The sequence below is a fragment of the Pelobates fuscus genome, chromosome 2 (genome assembly GCF_036172605.1).
Source record: "Pelobates fuscus isolate aPelFus1 chromosome 2, aPelFus1.pri, whole genome shotgun sequence".
In the NCBI taxonomy this organism is placed as follows: domain Eukaryota; kingdom Metazoa; phylum Chordata; class Amphibia; order Anura; family Pelobatidae; genus Pelobates; species Pelobates fuscus.
Window position 1 is genome coordinate 123690193 of NC_086318.1, and position 23054 is coordinate 123713246.

The 23054-nt window shown below is 42.0% G+C and overlaps 1 protein-coding gene across 5 annotated transcripts in view; it reads right to left on the minus strand.

Annotated features, from left to right (window-relative positions):
* Positions 1-23054, minus strand: part of PHC3 (polyhomeotic homolog 3) — an 82773-nt gene that overhangs the window by 2700 nt on the left and 57019 nt on the right. For all 5 annotated transcript variants that reach the window (XM_063442657.1, XM_063442653.1, XM_063442655.1 and 2 more), the window contains 3 exons: positions 9751-9865; positions 5242-5389; positions 4934-5162 (listed from right to left, as the gene is read on the minus strand). In XM_063442657.1, the coding sequence (XP_063298727.1) occupies positions 4934-5162; positions 5242-5389; positions 9751-9865 (492 nt within the window). The remainder of the gene's footprint in view (positions 1-4933; positions 5163-5241; positions 5390-9750; positions 9866-23054) is intronic.

Below are 23054 nucleotides of genomic sequence, written 5' to 3' on the forward strand. Positions count from 1 at the left end.
TCAAATTGTGAAAGCTGCAGACAGATTTATTGCAACAAAATGAACAGCAACGTTTCGACCTAACAAGAGGTCCTTGTCCTTAATATTCATTGTCTCATCCATGGAGGCAGGGACAGCCGCAGCAAGACCAACACAGCATCAGAAAAAAAGTAAGTAAAGACACTTTCCCCATGTGATTGGAGGAGGGCAGATCACCTAAACAAATACACTCACTGACAGACACACAAACTTACTGACAGACACACACACATACACACTCACGGATATCACATACACAAACACTCACAGATAGATAGGCACACACACACTCATTGACAGACACACACACAGTATCTCACACATTATTGTTTGGTTTCTTTTAATTAAAGTCCACCAGCCTCCCTATCTCTGGGAGAGCTGGAGTGGATGATTTCACTGGGGTCCAGTGGGGCTGCTATGTTACTTTTATCTACAAGCTCTGCTCCCTTGTGTGCTGTTTAGTGCTCGGGCTAGAATAGTGTCATATCCCCGGTTCTATGAAAAAATCCCACATAAAAGTTGCACACAGAAAAAAAACTAACTGTCATAAATGCCCACAAGGAAAAATGCCAACACTGAATAATATGCATATATAGTAATTTCCCATTTATGAGCATTCATGGGTATATAACCTACATATTATTTTGTTAGCAATATATTATGATTAAAATATCTCATATTCATATGCAACAGTTTGCATTGTAATTTTATAATGTATAATTAAATAATAATTTTGCTATGCATGACAGCACCTTATTAGCTTTTTGGCAGACCGCATTGCATACTGTTAACAAGTTTGTAATTGTTCCCAAATTTCTAACTTAACTCCATTTAATGTATAATTTGCTTGTAGGTTCCTTAATCCAAAATGCATGAATTTATATGATTACATTTCATCTGCCACTGGCCTGCCCAGTCCTCCAATGTATCAAAATCCCTCTGTAAAGAATTTATATATTGTCCAGACTGTGTTATCTTACCTAGTTTTGTGTCATCTGTAAAACCAACACATGGCTTTCAATGCCCACTTCAAGATCATATATAAACTGATTAAAGACAATTAGACCCTGAACAGAACCCTGCGGCTCTCCACTTACCGCTTTTGTCAAATTTTAAAATGTTCCATTTACAGCTACTCTCTACACTCTATTGTTAAGCCAATGTTCTATGCAAGAGCAAAATTTGTATTTTAACCAACTGATTTTAGCTTTAATAGTATAGTAACGTTTTGTGTGGAACCGTATTAAATCCCTTTGCAAAATCCAAGTTAATCACACCTACTGGATCAGACTGATCTATATTTTTACTAACTTCTTCATAGAACACAATGACGTTAGTTAGGCATGACCTGTCTTTCATAAAACCATGATTCCTACTATTGATATTGTTCAAAATGAATTCATGGATAGTATTCCTTGATAGGCCGTCAAATAATTGCCAAACGACAGATGTAAAGCCCACTAGTCTATTGTTTCCAAGTTGTGCTTTTGTTTTAAACCTTAAAATATACCTAACATTTAAATACAAGAATACACCTGCTTTTCTCCTATCCTATAGTATGATTTCGCAATAGCCAAATATGGTTTCCACAGCCAAGCAGAGAATCTACAACTCAGCAGACTTCTGATAAGGGCTAATTAAAAGTACCATTCCATTGTTTTCCATAGTAGCTGCTTCACATTTGCCGTGTTGCTCAAGGTTTTCGCATTGTACAAAAGCCATATTGTTAATAATCTTTGATGTCTGAGCTTTATTTGCATAAATAATGTTCTAGCTGTACTAGAAATGGCCACTCCAAGATGAACAACATATCATCCTTAATTTATTCTATCTTGACACCTTCTGTGGCCCTGTATGTGAAGGATAGCATACAATCCAGCCTAATAAAAGTTAGTGAGGCGAACATAGAGCCCGTTTGGGTTACATTACAATTTGGTAATCACACAGTAACTCGTGTAGGTGTGATTTATAGGCCCCCAGGACAAATAGAAGAGTTAGATAATCTACTGATGGAGGAAATAGCTAAAATGACAATGAAGGGGGAAGTTATCATCATGGGTGACTTTAATCTTCCTGATGTGAATTGGAAAACAAAAATAGCTGCTTGTGCCAGGAGCACACATATTCTAAACTCCTTACTGGGATTGTCTCTAAAACAAGTCGTTGAGGAGCCAACTCGTAAAAAGGCCATACTAGATTTAGTGTTAACAAATGGAGATTTGGTATCAGATATTACTGTAGGTGAAAGTTTAGAATCCAGTGATCATCAGTCAGTGTGGTTTAAAATAAGCAAAGTGACTGAGTCACACCACACAAAAACAAAAGTTTTAGACTTTAGAAAAACAGACTTTTCCAAAATTAGCATATGTGTAAAGGAGTCATTATCGGACTGGAGCAATTTAAATGGAGTCCAAGAGAAATGGGACTATTTAAAAGTTGCACTGCTGAAGGCAACAGACTTGTCATTAAAAGCTAAAAATTTAAGAAACCACTGTGGTACTCTGCAGATGTGGCCAAAATAGTAAAAAAACAAAACATTAGCATTTAGTAAATATAAAAAAAAAAAAACAGAGTGAAGAAGAAAGACAGATCTATAAGATTAGGCAGAAAGAGGCTAAGCAAGTTATAAGAGCTTCCAACTCACACACAGAAGAGAAAATAGCACAGTCAGTACAAAAAAGGGGACCAAACATTTTTTAGATACATAAATGAGAAAAGGAAAATTAAACAAGAATTAGTTAGATTAAAAACAAAAGAATAAGAAAGGAAGGTATGTAGAAACAGTGGCGTACAAAAAGGGAGGGTGGGGGGGGGGGGGGGTCAATCCCGGGTGCCATGACCCATGACATAGGGTTCACACATGGCCATAGGGCTCACACATGGCCGGGTGACAGGAGTGCAGGGGGGGAGCTTGCCTGTCTGTCTGTGTGCCTACCTGTCTGTGTGCCTGCCTGTCTGTCTGCGTGCCTTCTTGCCTGTCTGTGTGCTTTCTTGCCTGTCTGTGTGCCTTCTTGCCTGTCTGTGTGCCTTCTTGCCTGTCTGACTGCGTTACTGTCTGTGTAGAAGAGGATGAAGGTCTAGCTGACTGCCTCAATATTTTTGTTCAGTATTTACAGATAAAAATGAAAGAAAGGGACCTCGGTTAGGAAAAGGGACAAATGAGTACTTTGTTACATGTGAGTTAACAGAGGAAGAGGTTCTATTTCAACTGTCAAAAGTAAAGACAAATAAGTCAATGGGGCCTGATGGAATACACCCAAAGTTATTAAAAGAGCTTAGTGGTGTACTAGCAAAACCATTAATAGATTTATTTAACCAATCATTGTTAACAGGAGTAGTCCCCTGTTAGCGAATGTTGTGCCCATTCACAAGAAAGGTAGTAGGGAGGAGTCAGGGAACTATAGGCCAGTAACCCTTACTTCAGTAGTGGGGAAAGTAATGGAAACCATGTTAAAGGATAGGATTGTTGAACATCTAAAATCACATGGATTTCAAGATCAGAGACAACATGGGTTTACTTCAGGTAGGTCATGCCAAAATAATCTTATTGATTTTTTTGATTGGGTAACTAAAATAATAGATCGGGTTGGTGCAATAGACATTGCGTACCTAGATTTCAGTAAGGCGTTTGACACTGTTGCACATAGAAGGCTTATCAATAAACTGCAATCTTTAAGTTTGGATTCCAATATTGTTGAATGGGTAAGGCAGTGGCTGAGTGACAGGTAACACAGGGTTGTAGTCAATGGAGTATATTCGAAGCATGGTCTTGTCACCAGTGGGGTACCTCTGGGATCTGTACTTCTCTTTAATTCTCTTTAATATTTTTATTAGTGATATTGCAGAAGGTCTTGATGCTAAGGTATGTCCTTTTGCTGATGATACTAAGATATGTAACAGGGTTGATGTTCCAGGGAGGGATAAGCCAAATGGCAAATGATTTAGGTAAACTAGAAAAATAGTCAGAGTTGTGGTAGCTGACATTTAATGTGGATAAGTGCAAGATAATGCACCTTGGACATAAAATCCCAAGGGCAGAGGATAGAATATTTGATAGAATCCTAACTTCAACATCTGAGGAAAGGGATTTAGGGGTAATTATTTCAGATGACGTAAAGGTAGGCAGCAGGAAATGCTAGCAGTATACTTGGTTGTACAGGGAGAGGTGTTAGAAGTAGAAAGAGGGAAGTGCTCATGCCATCGTACAGAACACTTGTAAGACCCCACTTGGAGTATTGTACGCAGTACTGAAGACTGTATCTCCAGAAGGATATTGATACTTTGGAGAGAGTTCAGAGAAGGGCTACTAAACTGGTTCATGGATTGCAGGATAAAACTTACAAGGACAGATTAAAGGATCTTAACATGTATAGCTTGGAGGAAAGACAAACGGGGTTTATGATAGAAACATTTAAATACATAAAGATCAAAATCAACACATTAAAGGTGGAGACTATATTTAAAAGAAGAAAAACTACCACAACAAAAGGACATAGTCTTAAATTAGAGGGACAAAGGTTTAAAAATAATACCAGGAAGTATTACTTTACTGAGAGGGTAGTGGATGCATGGAATAGGCTTCCAGCTATAGTAGTAGAGGTTAACACAGTGAAGGAGTTTAAGCATGCGTGGGATAGGCATACGGCTATCCTAGCTATAAGATAAGGCCAGGGACTAATGAAAGTATTTAGAAAATTGGGCAGACTAGATGGGCCAAATGGTTCTTATCTGCCGTCACATTATATGTTTCTATGTTTCTGTGGCCACCAAGTATTTGCCTGGAGTTACAGCCATCCAGACCTTGTGTCTGGTAAGGAATAAGGAAGGTATAAACACTAAAAGGAAGGTATAAACACTAAAAGGTATGTACTTACCCTGCCTAAGAATTTGAAGGGGGGGGGGGGGCTAGACATACCTGGCAAAGAATGAATAAAAGCCCAAACATCTTCAACAGTCCATTGGGATGGTTCAGACTGTGTATCTGGTGGTAGCTCGGAATTAAGTGTTACTTTTCTGATCTGGAGAAGCCTTAATTCTTGTTCCCTTTCAGTCTGACGTCGTAATCGTGTAGACATAGCAACAGGTATAGAATCTTCCATGGAATCCTCCAAAACTTCATCTGTGCATGAATAGGTAGATGGTAGCTGTGAGGTGCATAGAAGGGCAGATTAGTGAACAGTCTTGCTACCTGTGGGATCTCGCAACATTTTATTTACTACACACCTGTCTAAGATAGTTGTCTCTGCTTGATCCACCAATACCACTAGGGCGTCTTCCTCGTCGTCCAAAATTTCCTTCCATCTTTGTATTCCACCTACTGGCTTTGTCAGGTTTGAACAGTACAAGTCTCTTTGTGCCATTAACATTGTACCTGGAAGACAACATATTCTCCTTTTAAAATGACTGATTTACTTAAGAATATAACTTGAATCCAGAAACAATATTAAATATAACCCCTGTTACTAAGTTGCTTTACTATAAGAACATTTTGTTTCCATCTTTATCCTGCCTTCATTTGGCTCTGCATCAATTCGAATTATATTTGTGCCACAGTTAGCCATCAGCCTGAGTTGCATGAACTATTATTGCATGCAGTGGTGTATTTTGGATTTGTGCTGCCCTAGGCACGACTAAATTCGGGCACCCCCAAAATCTAAGTTTGCCCCCCCAATTCGTGTCAAGGCCACTTTTTTGACTGACAGACACATGCCCTCATTGATACATGCACTGATATACACTCACTGACAGATACACAGTCATTGGCACACACTGTTTAACCAACACACACTTTCACTGACACTGACAGACACACACTAACACACCCACTCACTAACAGGCACACACTCTTAGATACAAATAAAATGTTATAAACAAACTGACACACACTCACAGGCACACCCATTCTCACTGACAGACACACACACTCACACTGACAGACAGACACACACATTCACTGACAGACACACACACACTGACAGACACAAGCACACTCACTGACAGACACAGATACACACATACATTTTCTCATACACTCACCAATTATAATTTCATTTACATTTAAATCCACCCAGCCTCTCTACCTTTGGAAGAGCTGGAGTGGATCCTTTCAATGGCAACTGCTGGGTTCTGCTGGCTGGGCTAGAACTGCTGAGTCTGCTGGGAGGGGGTGTGGGGGAGGGGGTCTAAGGTGGACCTACAATATCAGCAAGGGTGAGTGCCATTACATGTGTATTATATATATATATATATAGCAAAACACGTGCTATTTTGAGTGCAAAGTGCAAAATGGTGAGAGACAATCTATTGGTGTGCATGGTGATTACAACTTATTTAGTACTCTGCCCCAGAATAGCACCTGTTTTTGCTTTGATATATCTCCACCAAACCATTACACCTGTAGCAGCCAGCCATGAAGACTGCTGCTCCATTATGGTACTAAAAACAAGGTGTGTTTTATGATGGAAGAATTAATATCAAGTATGGAACACATTTAAATGAAGGTATGTTTCAAGAAAATAAAGGATTAATCATCCATCTATGGTAGCCTGGCCGGGAGCACGACAACAACTTTCATTGCAGGAAGCAAACCACAAATTTATAGCAAACTGCTATATCACACTGGTTAAATACTGGGTGGTTTAATAACAGAAAATATTTACTTTTAATTTAATGCTTGAGCCCCCCCCTTTTTTTTATAGTTGCTTGCTATGAATATTTCATGTGGACTAGACAAACAAAACCAATGAAGACAAAGGAAAAAAACCATTATTCATATAATTTGCATGTATCCCAAGAGACTACATAGTCTCTATGTTAACAAATCCTGCAGAGATTTATTCCAGGAAACCACACCTGTCCATGCTCAAAATAAATAACTCCGCTAATTACACTGCTGTTTTGTGTATGACAAAGGATTGCAATTATCACGTTTAATTCACAGTAGGCCTAATTCCTACTCTTTCATAATAGCCAAACTCCTTGGACTGGGAAAAGACGAGGTCAGTGGCAGTGGAAATTGTGTGTATTTAAAAGGTGATTTCCCCCCATTTTTAACTCCCAGTGTGTAATTCCTGTTTGTCTAAAATTATATAGATTTACATTTAATAAATACATTTAAATTCCAGATTTAGAGTTTTCCTAAGACTATGACATGTTCTTCCTGATGCATCTAATCTGATATTTTAAGTCTCTACAAATAAGATTAACTCTAGGATGAAATGGGGATGGTGACTAACCCATGGTGTCACCAAAATATCACAGCCCCTTACGTTTTTCAACAGGTATGAAGTATGGAAGGCAGCTAGAGAAGCAACACCCAAGAAGTCATTTTTCTTCGCTTTCATTTTTTGGGTTTGCCCCAGGGTGGTACAAAAATAAATACTTATTTAAAGAGATGGGCGTATACGTCACTCTGTCTAATTATAAAGTAAATATAAATAAATATGAAATGATGTCAATAGCAATATAAGAAGAAATTATACATAAAATTCAAATTCAAATTTTATTATTTCAAAATTCAAATAAACAAATGGTTATACCGCTTACACATGATCCCCTTAAAATTCCTGTAAAACATTGTGACTATTTTCAAAAAATCCCAGAAAAGTTCATGTGGCTAGGGATAATAACTAGAATCTGCAGAAACACGCTATATTCTACGGCACAGCAAGGAGGATTAAGCCTACCTAAATTAGAAAACTATGCTAATGTAGTGCTGATTACTCAAGCTCATAAATTTCAAGTAGACAGCTGTAAACAGGAAGACTCGTACCTGATAGAATGTGAGTTTTTAACCCCTTAAAGGACCACTATAGTGCCAGGAAAACATACTCGTTTTCCTGGCACTATAGTGCCCTAAGGGTGCACCCACCATCAGGCTCCCCTTCCCACCGGGCTCTAGGGGGGAGCCGCGCGCGCATTCAGCCAGTCCATAGGAAAGCATTCACAATGCTTTCCTATGGACGCTGGCGTCTTCTTACTGTGATTTTCATTGACAGCCGCTAGAGGGCTTCCGCGCCCTCTATAGAAAAAAGGGTTCATAGAAAAAAATGAACCCTTTTTTCTATAGAAAAAAGGGTTAATCCTAGCTGGACCTGGCACCCAGACCACTTCATTAAGCTGAAGTGGTCTGGGTGCCTAAAGTGGTCCTTTAAGAATTGAGAACTTGGAAAATATTTTGTGGGTTCATCATAACCAAATGAAAACAATAATCAGATATAATAATTCCAATATCCTTGATAACATTATTAAAGCCTGGACACGATTTAAGAAAACAAACCTGAATAAAAGATTAAGTTATTAAAAATACTTCTCTTGTAAGTCTAGAATATAATATTCAAAACTTAGTGGTGAAATATCCATATGATAAATATAAAATCAAAATCAGGGACCTCTTTACAGGAGAAAAATTAAAGCCTATTAAAACATCAAACAAAGAGCTAGATCTTTCAAATTCTCAGTACTATTCTTGGATAAGAATTAATAACTATATCAGAGTGCACCTATATAGGGAGGATAAAAATTGAATAAATTATCAGTTAAATAAAATCTTTAATAATAAATATCAAGTAGGTGTAATTAAGAGGATTCATAGAATAATGGTTACTTTAAAACAAGAATTAAAATTGAGAGCGATTCTAGCATGGGACTACAAGTACCCTTGGACATTAAGGATTGGATTAACAAGAAACACACTTAAAACTGAACTATAGATAGTATTTCGTACCAGCTATTTTAGCAAAATTCAAGAGTACAAATATTATAACATGCTGGTGATGTGGGGATTAAAATGGTAGCTGTCTACACATATGGTGGGAATGTACTCAAATAGCTGATACTTGGAAAACTATCTTTGAAACCATTTCCGAGATATTACAAATCATCTTCGAAGATGGCATTATTACACATGGACTTGGGAGAATTTGAATTTAAAGATAGATATCTGATTACACAGATTTTTTTTAGCTTTGAAGATCACTATAGCAAGAAACTGGAAATGAAAAGACAATATCTGTTGCTGTTGAAACTCAAGTAATCTCCCAAGGGGAATTAGAAAAGGCATTTTACTTGAATTATCAATGCTTGGATAAATATAATATATTATGGAGACCATGGTTTAATAAGCATTACATAAATTTCAGAAGGTAGGGAATTTAGCCACTAAGGGTGTATGTTAAAAAAGCAAATTCAGCTTGTATCCTTCACTGTATGGAACAATAATCTTTAGTTATGGATTGGTGTTTTTTTTTTTGTGTTGTTTTGTTTTTGTTTTGTCTGCTAAGTCCGATTGTCTGTGTTTTTATTTTGTCTGTGAAGGTCGATTGTGTGTGTGTTACTTGTTTAACTAGTAGAATATGTTCGACATAACAATGTGAATAAAAACAATGATAGAAATCAACAAATGATGAACATGGTATGGATTAACACAATAATAAATGAGCAATGGCGAACTCATACCTAGGTCTGATGTTAATTTTTTTAATTTTATTTTTAAATACCAGGGATAGAGGCCCAATATCAGAACTGCCCAGCTTAAATAGTGACTCTTTTGTTTTCAACAGTCCGATACTTTAACAATTAAACAATTTGTTTCTAGCACAGATCAGAAAAATAATTCTCTCTGCTAAAGCAATGCTGTTTTGGCACATTGCCAGAGACCATAATGATTGATTCTGAACAGTTATTTATAGAACATAATATTAACATTATACGTGGCCAGGGTAATCATATTACCTCTTTGCACATGACTGAGAACAGAATCTCTTTGATCTCAAGAACTTGTTAGGATAACCAGTCTTTCCACAATATTCACACTCCAAGATTTCGCCTTCTGGTTCTTCCACTCCTTCTGTTAAAACAAAAGAAAACCAATACATGGGTAGTTCCAATACTACTTTTCTTTTTATGGGGGAGGGAGACTACAGTCTACAGCCTACAGCAAAAAGATGCATATTAGTTCCACTGAACCTCTGTTTGATAGGGATTGAAAGCTTCCCTAAATTCTACACACGTCTACATGTGTTTTCTTGTGATTCCTAGAGCCTACATGTACAGGTCACTAGCGATGATTAAAGTGTCACTTGTAATTTGCATCAAATGCCAGGCTGCAGTAGAACGGCCTTGCCTTTTGGTGCAAATACAATCTTTTATCAAGGCACAAAACAGATGTTATCATGGGGCAAAGTGGTAGAGGCAAATCGCAAAGGAAACCAATAGTTTGTCTCCCAAATGTTCATACTTTGCACCGAGAATGGCACCACATTTCCCATTATAAATATTTTATTTCTGAAAGTTACTAAAAAGTAAATAAAAGCACACACAACAACAACTGACATTTAATTATCTATTAAAATATACCATAATCTTCAATGTGTCTGTTCTTACATAAAACATAAGCAGACTGTTATAGATGTAATAACCAGGGCATAACTTAGCACACAATTCAATATAACATATTAGTGTATTACAAAACTCTCCACATCTATGCTCCTATTTACACTAGTTCACTGATTATTAAAAGGTATCTAACTAGCTCCCTTCACATGTTTACATGCTATCCCACACTAGATTGTGTTTCCTCCTACTATTAGAATGTCAATTTTAGCAGTATATCAATTAAATTAGTAACTCATAGAATCGTGCGCACAAAGCAATGGTGTAGCCCAAACACAAGGACTGGTAGGCAAGCACTATAAATATGTCACCAAACTAAGCTCCCTGAATGGGGGTAACCCAATGACCCAACAACTAAAAGGCACCAAAGCACTACAGGGAGAAAAGTCACAAATTAAAATAAAACTTAATTTTTTATCAGTCATGTAGGAGTGATAAAAAAAGAACTTATACCGTAAGTGCACATGTGAAACAAATAAATAAAGGATACCAAGAAAAAGGGTGGTAAGGGGGTATGGATCAGGATACAAAAACCCAATATACTAGATAAGTGATACACACTCAAATTAATTAGGGTTAATACCTGACTTAACAACAGTACCCCCAGATGATATATAAAAGGGGTACCAAGTAAACAATGCTATTAAAAAAAAGATGAGTGACCTTCCAATGTAAAAAACTTTACATGTTTAGGCAAAAAAATAGCCACTTTACTAGGGAAAGAAAACCTAGTTTTATATATATATATACACACACACACACAGTATCTCACAAAAGTGAGTACACCCCTCTCATTTTTGTAAATATTTTATTATATCTTTTCATGTGACAACACTGAAGAAATGACACTCTGCTACAATGTAAAGTAGTAAGTGTACAGCCTGTATAACAATGTAAATTTGCTGTCCCCTCAAAATAATTCAACACACAGCCATTAATGTCTAAACCGTTGGCAACAAAAGTAAGTATACCACTAAGTGAAAATGTTCAATGTACTCACTTTTTTAGAGATACTGTATATGTATATATATATATATATATATATATATATATATATAGAGAGAGAGAGAGAGAGAGAGAGAGAGAGAGAGAGAGCGCTGTTTAGGCAATATGCCACACAAAAAAATACAACAACCTTTTAATGATCGTCAGATTAAGGTACACACACTTATGGGATCAGAGCAAGCAACATACCAATATAAAAAGTGGTTATAGGTACTAGCAAGTAGAGAAACCACAGTTATAAAACCCTGTGTAGCTGTCCTTATTTACCTCCGTACCTACCAAACCCTACTGACCCTAAATCAAGCAAAATATCCCATATTATAGAAAATAATATTAAAGTGCTGTAAATAAATACTACAGGCTAAACTTGCTGAGGTTAAAAAGGGGCAGCTGTCTTGGTATTCCTTTATTTTTTTGTTTCACATGTGAACTTACAAATCATGCTATAACTGATTTTTTTATCGCTTCTTTGTGCTGATTAATAAAAGTTAAGTTTTAATTTGATTTGTGAATTTTCCCCCTCTAGTCCTTTGGTGCCTTCCAGCTGTTGGTCCCAGAACACTGAGAAAATTAGTTGGGTCCAGAATTCTGATAAATTAGTAACTCCTTCACTGTTCTGTCACCCCACACAACATGTCTCAACTACACTATTCAATCTTCTTATTTACTACATCATATAATGTACCGTATATACTCGAGTATAAGCCGAGTTTTTCAGCACATTTTTTGTGCTGAAAAACCCCTACTCGGCTTATACTCGAGTCAATAGTCTGTATTATGGCAATTTACATTGCCATAATACAGACTGGGGCTGTGGGGGCTGTCAGAGAGTTTACTTACCTCTCCTGCAGCTCCTGTCAGCTTCCTCCTCCTCCGCGCCGTCCGTTCAGCACCTCGGTCAGCTCCCACTGTATCGCGAGACTTACAGTGTGAGCTGATAGAGGTGCTGAACGGACCGGCGCAGAGGAGGAGAGAGCTGACAGGAGCTGCAGGAGAGGTAAGTAAACTCTCTGACAGCCCCCTCCTCCCCCCCACTGAACTACCAATGCCACTAGACCACCAGGGAAGGAGCCCCCCTGCCTGCTATGTATAAAGCAGGGAGGGGGGACGGAAAAAAATAAAATAATAAATACTACAAATAAAATAATAAATAAATATTAAAATAATTAAAAAAAATAATTAAATAAAATAATAAAAATTAATCATAAAAAAATATTAAAATAATAAAAAAAAAAAATTGCCCACTCCCCACCAAGGCTCTGCAACACACACACACACTGCATTCACACACACTGCATTCATACACACATTGCACACATACACACACACACGCTGCACTCATACACACACGCTGCACTCATACACACACGCTGCACTCATACACACACGCTGCACTCATACACACACACTGCATTCATACACACACTGTAAATAAATATTCAATTAATATAATTTTTTTAGGAATGTACCAGTAGCTGCTGCATTTCCCACCCTAGTCTTATACTCGAGTCAATACGTTTTCCCAGTTTTTGGGGGTAAAATTAGGGGCCTCGGGTTATATTCGGGTCGGCTTATACTCGAGTATATACGGTATATCCTGTATACTGACAGGAGCCTTTAAGCTATGAATACCCAGTAGAGAAAATAATTTTCTAACTGTAAACAAGGCTAGAAATTGGTCAACCTACTGGAATAATAATGCTAGAATGTTTTTTTAACTTGGTGGTGCACTGCCCACGTTTCATGGCCCACTGCCCACGAAGGAACTATACTGCATCAGTTAGTCACACTAGTAAAACCAAAACAGATCCCTACCTATCTCCTTTAGTACATAATACAAGAGGGTGGATAATCTGTATATACTGAAAGCAATTGTGCAGCTCTCTTGGTTCTCTTCAATGCCATCACATCCAGGGCTGGTGAAAGACTGTTTTGCACCCTAGACAAGACCAGCACCTTGTGCCACCCCTCCCCCCCCTCCAATTTTTTTCCCAACCTTGTGTGTCTCTTTATTCTCCCAGCCCCATTGTGTCTCTTTCTCCCCAACTCCTTTGTGTGTCTTTTCCCCCCTTCCTCAGCCCCTCTGTGTGTGTCCACCCCAGCCCCTTTGTGTGTCTCTTTCTCTTCCCAGCCCCTCTGTGTGTCTTTGTCCTACCAGCCCCTCTGCGTGTCTTTGTTCCCCTCTAGCCCCCCATGTGACGCTTTGTTTCCCTAGCCCCTAAATGTGTGTCTTTTTAACCCCTTCCCCTTTCCCTTCTCCCCCGACTCACTTCCATGTTGTAGCGTGGCCTAGGGGGGACTGCGATAGAGGAGCTTGTTTCTCTCTACTGGACAGGAAGCAGTATGGCACTCTCTCTGTGAACTTCCTGTCAGATCAGCTGGGTAGAGAGAAACAAGCTCCTCTACCAAGGTCCCTGCTTGGCCACGCTACTTACAGAGACTGGCAGGAGGAGAGTGATGTGCTGTATGCACCCCTCCTGCTGGTCATCCAGGCATTGAGCCCCCCTTGTCGGTTCACCCTAGGCAAATGCCTAATCTGCCTAGCAGTTGCGCCGGGCCTAATTACATCCACTCCTCGCTCTGACAAAATGAGACTGCTGTAGAAAGCAATTTCTGCAGTAGAACATACAAAGAAAACCCCCAACTAGATACCTGGAAACGCAACCTCAAATCCACACATAGCAGAAAACATGTGAGTGGCTGGATAGACTTTGCAATTATTTATTCCTAATACAAGTCAGGGCAATAAAGATGTTGAGAGCATTTAAGAGATTTGAATACAGAACATGGTGAGGGTTTTAGAGAAAAGTCAAAGTAAAAAAAAAATTGAAGTACAGAATGCAATGTAAAAGCAATAGAGAAATAGGAGTCGAACATGGAAAAGGCACAGGATAGTATTGGAAAAGGCAAAAGCAGCAGAAAAGAAGGTAGGAAAAGGAAAAAGAAGAAGACAGTGAAATAGAGAAAGCAATGAAAAGTTGCAAAGAGAGTAGAAGACATATGGTTAATGTATGAAAGTGAAATACATATATCCTCATATTATTTTGAGTGAGTTAAGTAGTGACAAGGTGACAATAATATTGGGGCACACCACTGTTTAAAGGAAAAGTGTGTTTTTGAACCCCACTTGCTAATGGGACACTTTAAGCACTAAAACAACTTTATCATAATGAAGCAGTCTGAGTGTACAGATCATGTCTCTGCAGTCTCACTGCTCAATTCTCTGTCATTTAGGAATAAATCACTTTTCTGTTTATGCAGCCCATGTGACATCCCCCCTGGCTGTGATTGACACAACCTGCATAAAAAAATGGTTTCTCTTTCAATCAGATCTTAAATCACATTGTTTTACTGTAGAAGATCTTACCTCCTGCTCTGTTAATTGAACACACACAAGAGGCTGTTGCAGGCTCTAGAAGGCTAATAAAAGAGCAGGAGATAAGACATTCTAAATTAAATACACTATGCAATAAGGGAAGATAAAAAGGTTACTGTTTGTCAGGAAGTGTGTAGGCAGGCTGTGTGAGTCTCATCCAGGGGAGGTGTGGCTGTGTTTTTAAACAGAATTAAAGTGACATGTCATGCCAAACATACGTTTCTCATTTTGTCTTCTCTTACTCTTTCCCAATCTGTTATTCTTTTCTCTTCTATTTCTCTTAAAAACACAAGACAATGTAGGGACTACCTTATCTTAAGTGCTTTTTCTACACTTAACAAATCTTGACAAAGGGTGGAGCTTGAGGAAAGATCCACGTCTTTTGTCAAGTATAATTTTTACCATAATACTCATCTTTCCATCGAATTATTCTCCTTAGTCTCGCGAGATTCCCTATATTAGCTCCGAGCACGTGTCCAATATAATTGCCTTTTCTTGTGTTCTTGTGGCTTACTGGACACGTGGTCAGCATTCATTACTATAACAACAATTAGAAACTTCACATTCCCTCTCACTAGTGTCTTCCTCTCACTAGTTATCAACTGTTTCCCAACCCCAAGCCACAAATAATATACAATTCTTGACTGTCTATGGACACCAAAAGCAAGTTAAACAACAAACAGCAAACAGTGCAGAGTCAAATGACCTCCAGGTTGTTAATTTCTGTGAGGGGGCTCCTGGCAGAGTAACTAATAAGGAAGGACAATGCATTGCTTTTCACACGTCGTTTCCACTCTGTAGAGTAATTCATATTCCGCACAAAAACATGCAGAGGCGGCTCCGTAATTAGAAATGGAAGACACGATGGAGGTATAACATAGCAAATACATTCTGACTATTTGCATATATAGGTATATCGATAAGTAACTGTCATGAGATCAACAGAAAAATAACAAAACAGGAAGCCTAAGGAGACTTAGCAATTATCTTGTGTGTAAATGTAATTACCCTTGCCCTAGCTCCAATCCTCTGCCATTTATGAGTTAAATCGATTTGTTTATACAGCCCTGCATTTGACTTGCACAGCCTTCATAAACACTTTCTGTAAAGATAGATCTAATGTTTAAACTTCCTTTATTGCACAGTATGTTTGATCTAGAATGTATTATCTCCTGCTCTGTTAATAGACTTCAAGACCTGCAGGGGCCTCCTATATGTGATTAAAGTTCAATTTACAGCAGGAGATGAAAACTTCTAAAGTAAGTAAACAACTGATTGCACATGACACCATCTTTGTTATGTAGGCTGTCTGCCACCGAACTAAGACTGCATGGACAGAAACAAAAGTATTTTAACTCCCAAATGTCAGATAACTGAGCAGTGAGACTACAGGGGCAAGATCTACATACTACACCTGCTTCATTAAACTAAAGTTGTTTACATGCCTATAGTATTCCTTTAATAGTCCCAGATCAAAAGACAATACAGAAGAAAAAAACAAGAGTAAAGTAGTTAAATTGAACATGATGACTTCTGGCTAGTTCAATAGTTTAAAGTGGGACATGACATCACTCAACAGATATCAGGAGGCATAAAAAAGTTATGCAGACTTCCTGGATGCAAACCAGGCATATGATTACACATCTATCTATCTATCTATCTATCTATCTATCTATCTATCTATCTATCTATCTATCTATCTATCTCTATATATATATATATATATATATAAGCTATCACTGTGGGAAACACTACTGGCTTGGTATTGTTGAAGGTAAAAAACATTTTACCATCAGTCATCTTGGTGATAGTTGTTTATGGCCGATAAGATGCTATTATTTTATGATTAAATTGTTCATAGATCCTTGATATTACATTGATGTAAAATATGAACTGTTTTCTGAGGCTATTAGTTTTGATAATACAAAAGTAGCAGAAAGGTTTGTAAAAATTTTATGGGTCCACTAATGAAGTAATTCTTGCTATAGGGCATTTCATAGAAGCATCAGTACCGGTGCAGACGATTATCTAATGGACTCCCCATGAACATATTTGGCAAACTGAGTCAGCGTTTCAATCCAATAGGAGTTTTACGAAGTCATGCTTTGCTGGAAGATGCAATAAAACTATTTGACATTTCTACATATCCATGCGCCCCCATCGCCGGCCCTTTAAATGCTGCAGCCGCCTGAGCGCTCAGACGGCTGCCGCACTGCCTCACCTCCCCTCCCCTGTAGTGTGGCCGAGCTCCTCTCCGGTCGGCGACCCGGCCGGACTGATAGGAAGATTGGAGGGAGGGGGGAAAAGAAGATTGGAGGGGAGGGGGGTGGGTAAATTGGAGGGAGGGGGGAGTGAAGATTGGAGGGGAGGGGGGGAGTGAAGATTGGAGGGGAGGGGGGAGTGAAGATTGGAGGGGAGGGGGGAGTGAAGATTGGAGGGAGGGAGGAGTGAAAATTGGAGGGGAGGGGGAAAGAATATTGGAGGGGAGGGGGGGAGTGAAGTTGGAGGGAGGGGGGAGTGAAAATTGGAGGGGAGGGGGGAGAGAAGATTGGAGGGGAGGGTAAATTGGAGGGGGGAGTGAAGATTGGAGGGGGGAGTGAAGATTGGAGGGGGGGAGGGATGATTGGAGGGGAGGGGGGAGTGAAGATTGGAGGGAGGGGGGGTGAAGATTGGAGGGAGGGGGGGTGAAGATTGGAGGGAGGGGGGAGTGAAGATTGGAGGGAGGGGGGGTGAAGATTGGAGGGAGGGGGGGTGAAGATTGGAGGGAGGGGGGGTGAAGATTGGAGGGAGGGGGGAGTGAAAATTGGAGGGGGGAGTGAAGATTGGAGGGAGGGGGAGAGAAGATTGGAGGGGGGGAGAGAAGATTGGAGGGGGAGTGAAGATTGGAGGGAGGGGGGGTGAAGATTGGAGGGAGGGGGGAGTGAAAATTGGAGGGGGGAGTGAAGATTGGAGGGGAGGGGGGAGTGAAGATTGGAGGGGAGGGGGGAGAGAAGATTGGAGGGAGGGGGAAAGAAGATTGGAGGGGAGGGGGGAGTGAAGATTGGAGGGAGGGGGGGAGTGAAGATTGGAGGGAGGGGGGAGAGAAGATTGGAGGGGAGGGGGGGAGAGAATATTGGAGGGGAGGGGGAGAGTGAAGATTGGAGGGAGGGGGGGAGTGAAGATTGGATGGGAGGGGGGAGTGAAGATTGGAGGGGGGAGTGAAGATTGGAGGGGAGGGGGGGAGAATATTGGAGGGAGGGGGAGTGAAGATTGGAGGGAGGGGGGGAGTGAAGATTGGAGGGGAGGGGGAGAGAAGATTGGAGGGGAGGGGGATGGGTAGATTGGAGGGAGGGGGGAGTGAAGATTGGAGGGAGGGGGGAGTGAAGATTGGAGGGAGTGAAGATTGGAGGGGGGAGTGAAGATTGGAGGGGGGGAGAAGATTACAGGGAGGGAGGGAGGGGGGAGAGAGAAGATTACAGGGATGGGGGGAGTAGATTACAGGGAGGGAGGGGGAGTGGAGAAGATTGGAGGGAGGAGGGAGAAGAAGAGAAGATTACAGGGAGGGAGGGGGAGAGGAGAAGATTACAGGCAGTGGGTGAAGAAGAGAAGATTATCGGGAGGGGGGAGAAGAGAAGATTACAGGGAGGGAAGGGGGAGAAGAGAAAATTACAGGGGGGGAGGGAAGAAGATAACAGGGAGTGGGGAGAAGAAGAGAAGATTACAGGGGGGAGAATAAGAGAATACAGGGATGGGGGAGAAGAAGAGGAGAACACAGGGAGGGGGTAAGAAGAGGAGAACACGGGGGGAGAAGAAGAGAAGAACAGGGGGGGAGATGAGTACCCGGGGGGGGGGGCTGAGGAGAACGTGGGGAGGAAGAGACCACTAAAGGAGGGAGGGGGTGGTGGAGAGACCACTAGGGGAGGGGGATGAGGAGAGACCGCTAAGGGAGGGGGGGAGAGGAGAGACCACTAATGGAAAGGGGGGGCAGAGGAGAGCAGAGACCACTAAGGGGGAGACGAGAGACCACTAATGGAAGTCGGGGAGAAAAGGAGACCGTTAAGGGAGGTGGGTGGGAGAGGAGAGACCACTAAGGGGCAGGGGAGATCTCTAAGGGATGGAAGGGAGAGCTCTATAGGACAGGCGACAGGACAGGGAGCTCTTTTACACTACGCACACACACACACACACACACACACACAATGCATCCCTATACACACAGAAACACAACATGCTTCCCTTACACACAGAGAAACACACAATGCATCCATTACACACACACACACACACACACACACTGCAACCCTTACACATAAAGACAATGCATCCTTTGCACATATACACAGAAACACACAATGCATCCCTTACACACACATGCAAACACACACTGCTTCTCTTACACACACACAGAAACACAATGCATCTCTTACACACACTCAACGCATCCCTTACATACACAGAAACACACTTTGCATCCCTTATGCATACAAACACAGATTCACACAATGCATCCCTTACACACAACAAGAAACACACAATACATCCCTTGAACACAAACACACACTGCTTTCTATCCCTTACACAAAAACACACTGCTTCCACTACAAACAAACACACTGCATCACCTACACAAACTGGTATCCCTATACACTACATCCCATAAGCACACACATTAGATCCTCTACAGTAACACATAACACATCCCCTACACACTCCACTCCCTGTGAGTGAACTCATGGGTGGAACATGTAGGTGGACTTATGGGTATACTCACTGTCAGGCCCTGGGGCCCAGACATTGAGCTGTGTAAGGGGCCCCAAAAAATGGAGCTGCTTCCCGTTCTTCCAGAACATTGAATTTTGTGACCACAGTTACAAACAGCCTCCAGAGAGCCTGTTCTACACCAGACCAGTGGAGCCAGACTGCAGCCAGAGCCCATCACCATCCTCATCTGGTTGTAAGTAGGCAATCTAGTATATTATTAGTGATACTAATCTCTAATTTACCTCACATTAAAGGGACACTATAGTCCCCAGAACCATTGCAGCTTAATAAAGTGGTTCTGGTGTCTATAGTTTGTTCCTGCAGGCTTTAAAATGTAAACAAACACTGTGTGCAGCACTGGCATTAGTTCATATGGCAGATCATATTGGTGGGGCATTGCGATGTCACTGGGGGGTGAGGGGGGTGGCAAATTTTTCTTTTGCCTAGGGCGGCAAAAATCCTTGCACCGGATCCGGTACATAGCTCTCTGCCATGTCCTGTATTCAGAATCCTGTCTAATCTATATATATATATATACATAGATAGATATATATAGATTAGACAGGATTCCGAGAGTCCAAGGAAAACAATACATCTGTCCACATGGTTGTTTGATTAAAAAAACACATTATAGAAGTAAAATACAATGATTAATATGTGTCACATTTTCACAGGCCTATCCCACATCTGTATAGATTTGTTATGACACTACACAGCCGCCTAAACTGCTTATAAGGTTACTCTAGCTTACGGGCACATAATGCTCACCACAATAGAAAAGTTTGACACTTACAATAAGTACAAAAAAATAGCAGCACAGGAAGAGCCACACGAAAAGATCTGGATGTCACGCTCCTTAGTCATAGCACTATCTTGGCATGTTTTCATTAAAGCGGCACTGTCATGCCGAACTTACCTTTCCTCAATCTCTTCCTCTTCTCCCCCTCTCTCGGGATCTGTTATTCTTTTCTTCCTGTCTTCTTTAGTTTTCTTTAAAATCATAAGACAAAGTAGGGACTCTGTCTTATGGAGGATTCCTCCGCTTGACCAGCTCTGACCAGCGGAGGAGCAAAGTGTGCTTCATTTCCGCTGGTCAGAGCAATTTTCCCATGATCCCTAGCTTTCCTCCCAGTTCCCACAATGCTTCCTGTCAGTATTGCCGAACGTCCTGTCACTTAGACAGAACGCCGGCAAAACTGCCGAATTGCATCCTAACAGAATGAGCACTGTTTCTCCATTGGTGTTAGGATGCAATTCGGTACTTTGTTCGAATCGGAATTTCATTCAAATGAATGAAACTCCGATCCTATTCATTGCTGTGGCTGCATCTTGCAGCCGCTTAGTAGATAACTTCCTAATTCCCACGGTATCAGGGAGCTATCTACTAAAAGGCTGAAAGACCTAAATTGGTCTTTCAGCCAAATTTACTAACACTAAGTAAAAATGACTTGGTATTAGTAAATAATATGCCCCTACTCGCTATACCGCGAGTAGGGGCATGTCTAGTAAGCAGTGAGCAGCCTGTGGCTGCTCACTGTAAAAAAAAATAAAAAAAAAAAAATATTGCCCCCCACCCCTAAACGACGGGTGGGGGCTGTAAAGTAAAATAAGGGAGGGAGACCTATTGTTCCCACCCCCCCCCCCGGCCCCCACCCCTGGCCGGCGGGTGGGGGCCATAATGGTAATAAGAGGGGGGGGACCTACTGTCCTCCCCCCCCCCGGCCCCCACCCCTGGGCGGCGGGTGGGGGCCATAATGGTAATAAGAAGGGGGGGGACCTACTGTCCTTCCCCCCCGGCCCCCACCCCTGGGCGGCGGGTGGGGGCCATAATAGTAGTAGGGGGGGGGACCTACTGTCCTCCCCCCCCCGGCCCCCACCCCTGGGCGGCGGGTGGGGGCCATAATAGTAGTAGGGGGGGGACCTACTGTCCTCCCCCCCCGGCCCCCACCCCTGGCCGGCGGGTGGGGACCATAATGGTAATAAGAGGGGGGGGGACCTACTGTCCTCCCCCCCGGCCCCCACCCCTGGGCGGCGGGTGGGGGCCATCATAGTAATAAGGAGGGGGGGCCTACTGCCCCCCCCCCGGCCCCCACCCCTGGGCGGCGGGTGGGGGCCATCATAGTAATAAGGAGGGGGGGCCTACTGCCCCCCCCCCTGAGCGGTGGGTGGGGGCCATAAAGATAATGAGGGGGGGGGACCTACTGTCCTCCCCCCCGGCCCCCACCCCTGGGCGGCGGGTGGGGGCCATAATGGTAATAAAGGGGGGGGGGACCTACTGTCCTCCCCCCTGGCCCCCACCCCTGGGCGGTGGGTGGGGGCCATGATAGTAGTAGGGAGGGGGGGGGGACCTACTGCCCTCCCCCCCGGCCCCCACCCCTGGCCGGCGGGTGGGGGCCATAATGGTAATAAGAGGGGGTGGGACCTACTGTCCTCCCCCCCCCGGCCCCCACCCCTGGGCGGCGGCCATAATGGTAATAAGAAGGGGGGGACCTACTGTCCTCCCCCCCCGGCCCCCACCCCTGGGCGGCGGGTGGGGGCCATAATAGTAGTAGGGGGGGGACCTACTGTCCTCCCCCCCCCGGCCCCCACCCCTGGGCGGCGGGTGGGAGCCATAATAGTAGTAGGGGGGGGACCTACTGTCCTCCCCCCCGCCCCCACCCCTGGGCGGCGGGTGGGGGCACTAAGTAAATTCCCCCCCCCATCAAGGTGACTAGGGGTGCCCAAGCCCCTAGTCACCCACCCCCCACCCAAATAAAAAATGCCCCTACCTACCCCCCTCACCCTAAAAAATAGTGAGGGGGGAATAAAATTGCTAACCTGTAAAGTAAAATTAAACTTACCATTCGACGTCTTCTTTTTTCTAAAATCTTCATTTTTCAGCCCCAAAAAAGGCCAAATAAAAAACCATCATAGCCGTCGAACTAAAAATAAAATAAAAAACCCGAGCGCAAAAAAAAAAAACCCGACGAAAAAGAAAAAACCCGAGCGCACATAAAAATAATCCATCTTCACCCATGGAGGGCTCCGCGCAGACTGAGCTCCGCAGGGCGGGGCAAGGCTTATAAAGCCTAGCCCCGCCCTGCAATTAGCCTAAGAACACTCTGATTGGTGGGTTTAAGCCAATCAGAGTGCTCTTTGTCATTTTACAAGCGTGGGAAAGTTCTTTGGAATTTTCCCACGCTTGTAAAATGACACAGAGCACTGTGATTGGATGGCTTGAAATCCATCCAATCACAGTGCTCTGTGTCATTTTACAAGCGTGGGAAAGTTCTTTGGAATTTTCCCACGCTTGTAAAATGACACAGAGCACTGTGATTGGATGGATTTCAAGCCATCCAATCACAGTGCTCTGTGTCATTTTACAAGCGTGGGAAAGTTCTTTGGAATTTTCCCACGCTTGTAAAATGACACAGAGCACTGTGATTGGATGGCTTGAAATCCATCCAATCACAGTGCTCTGTGTCCTTTTACAAGCGTGGGAAAGTTCTTTGGAATTCATAGCCGTCGAACTAAAAATAAAATA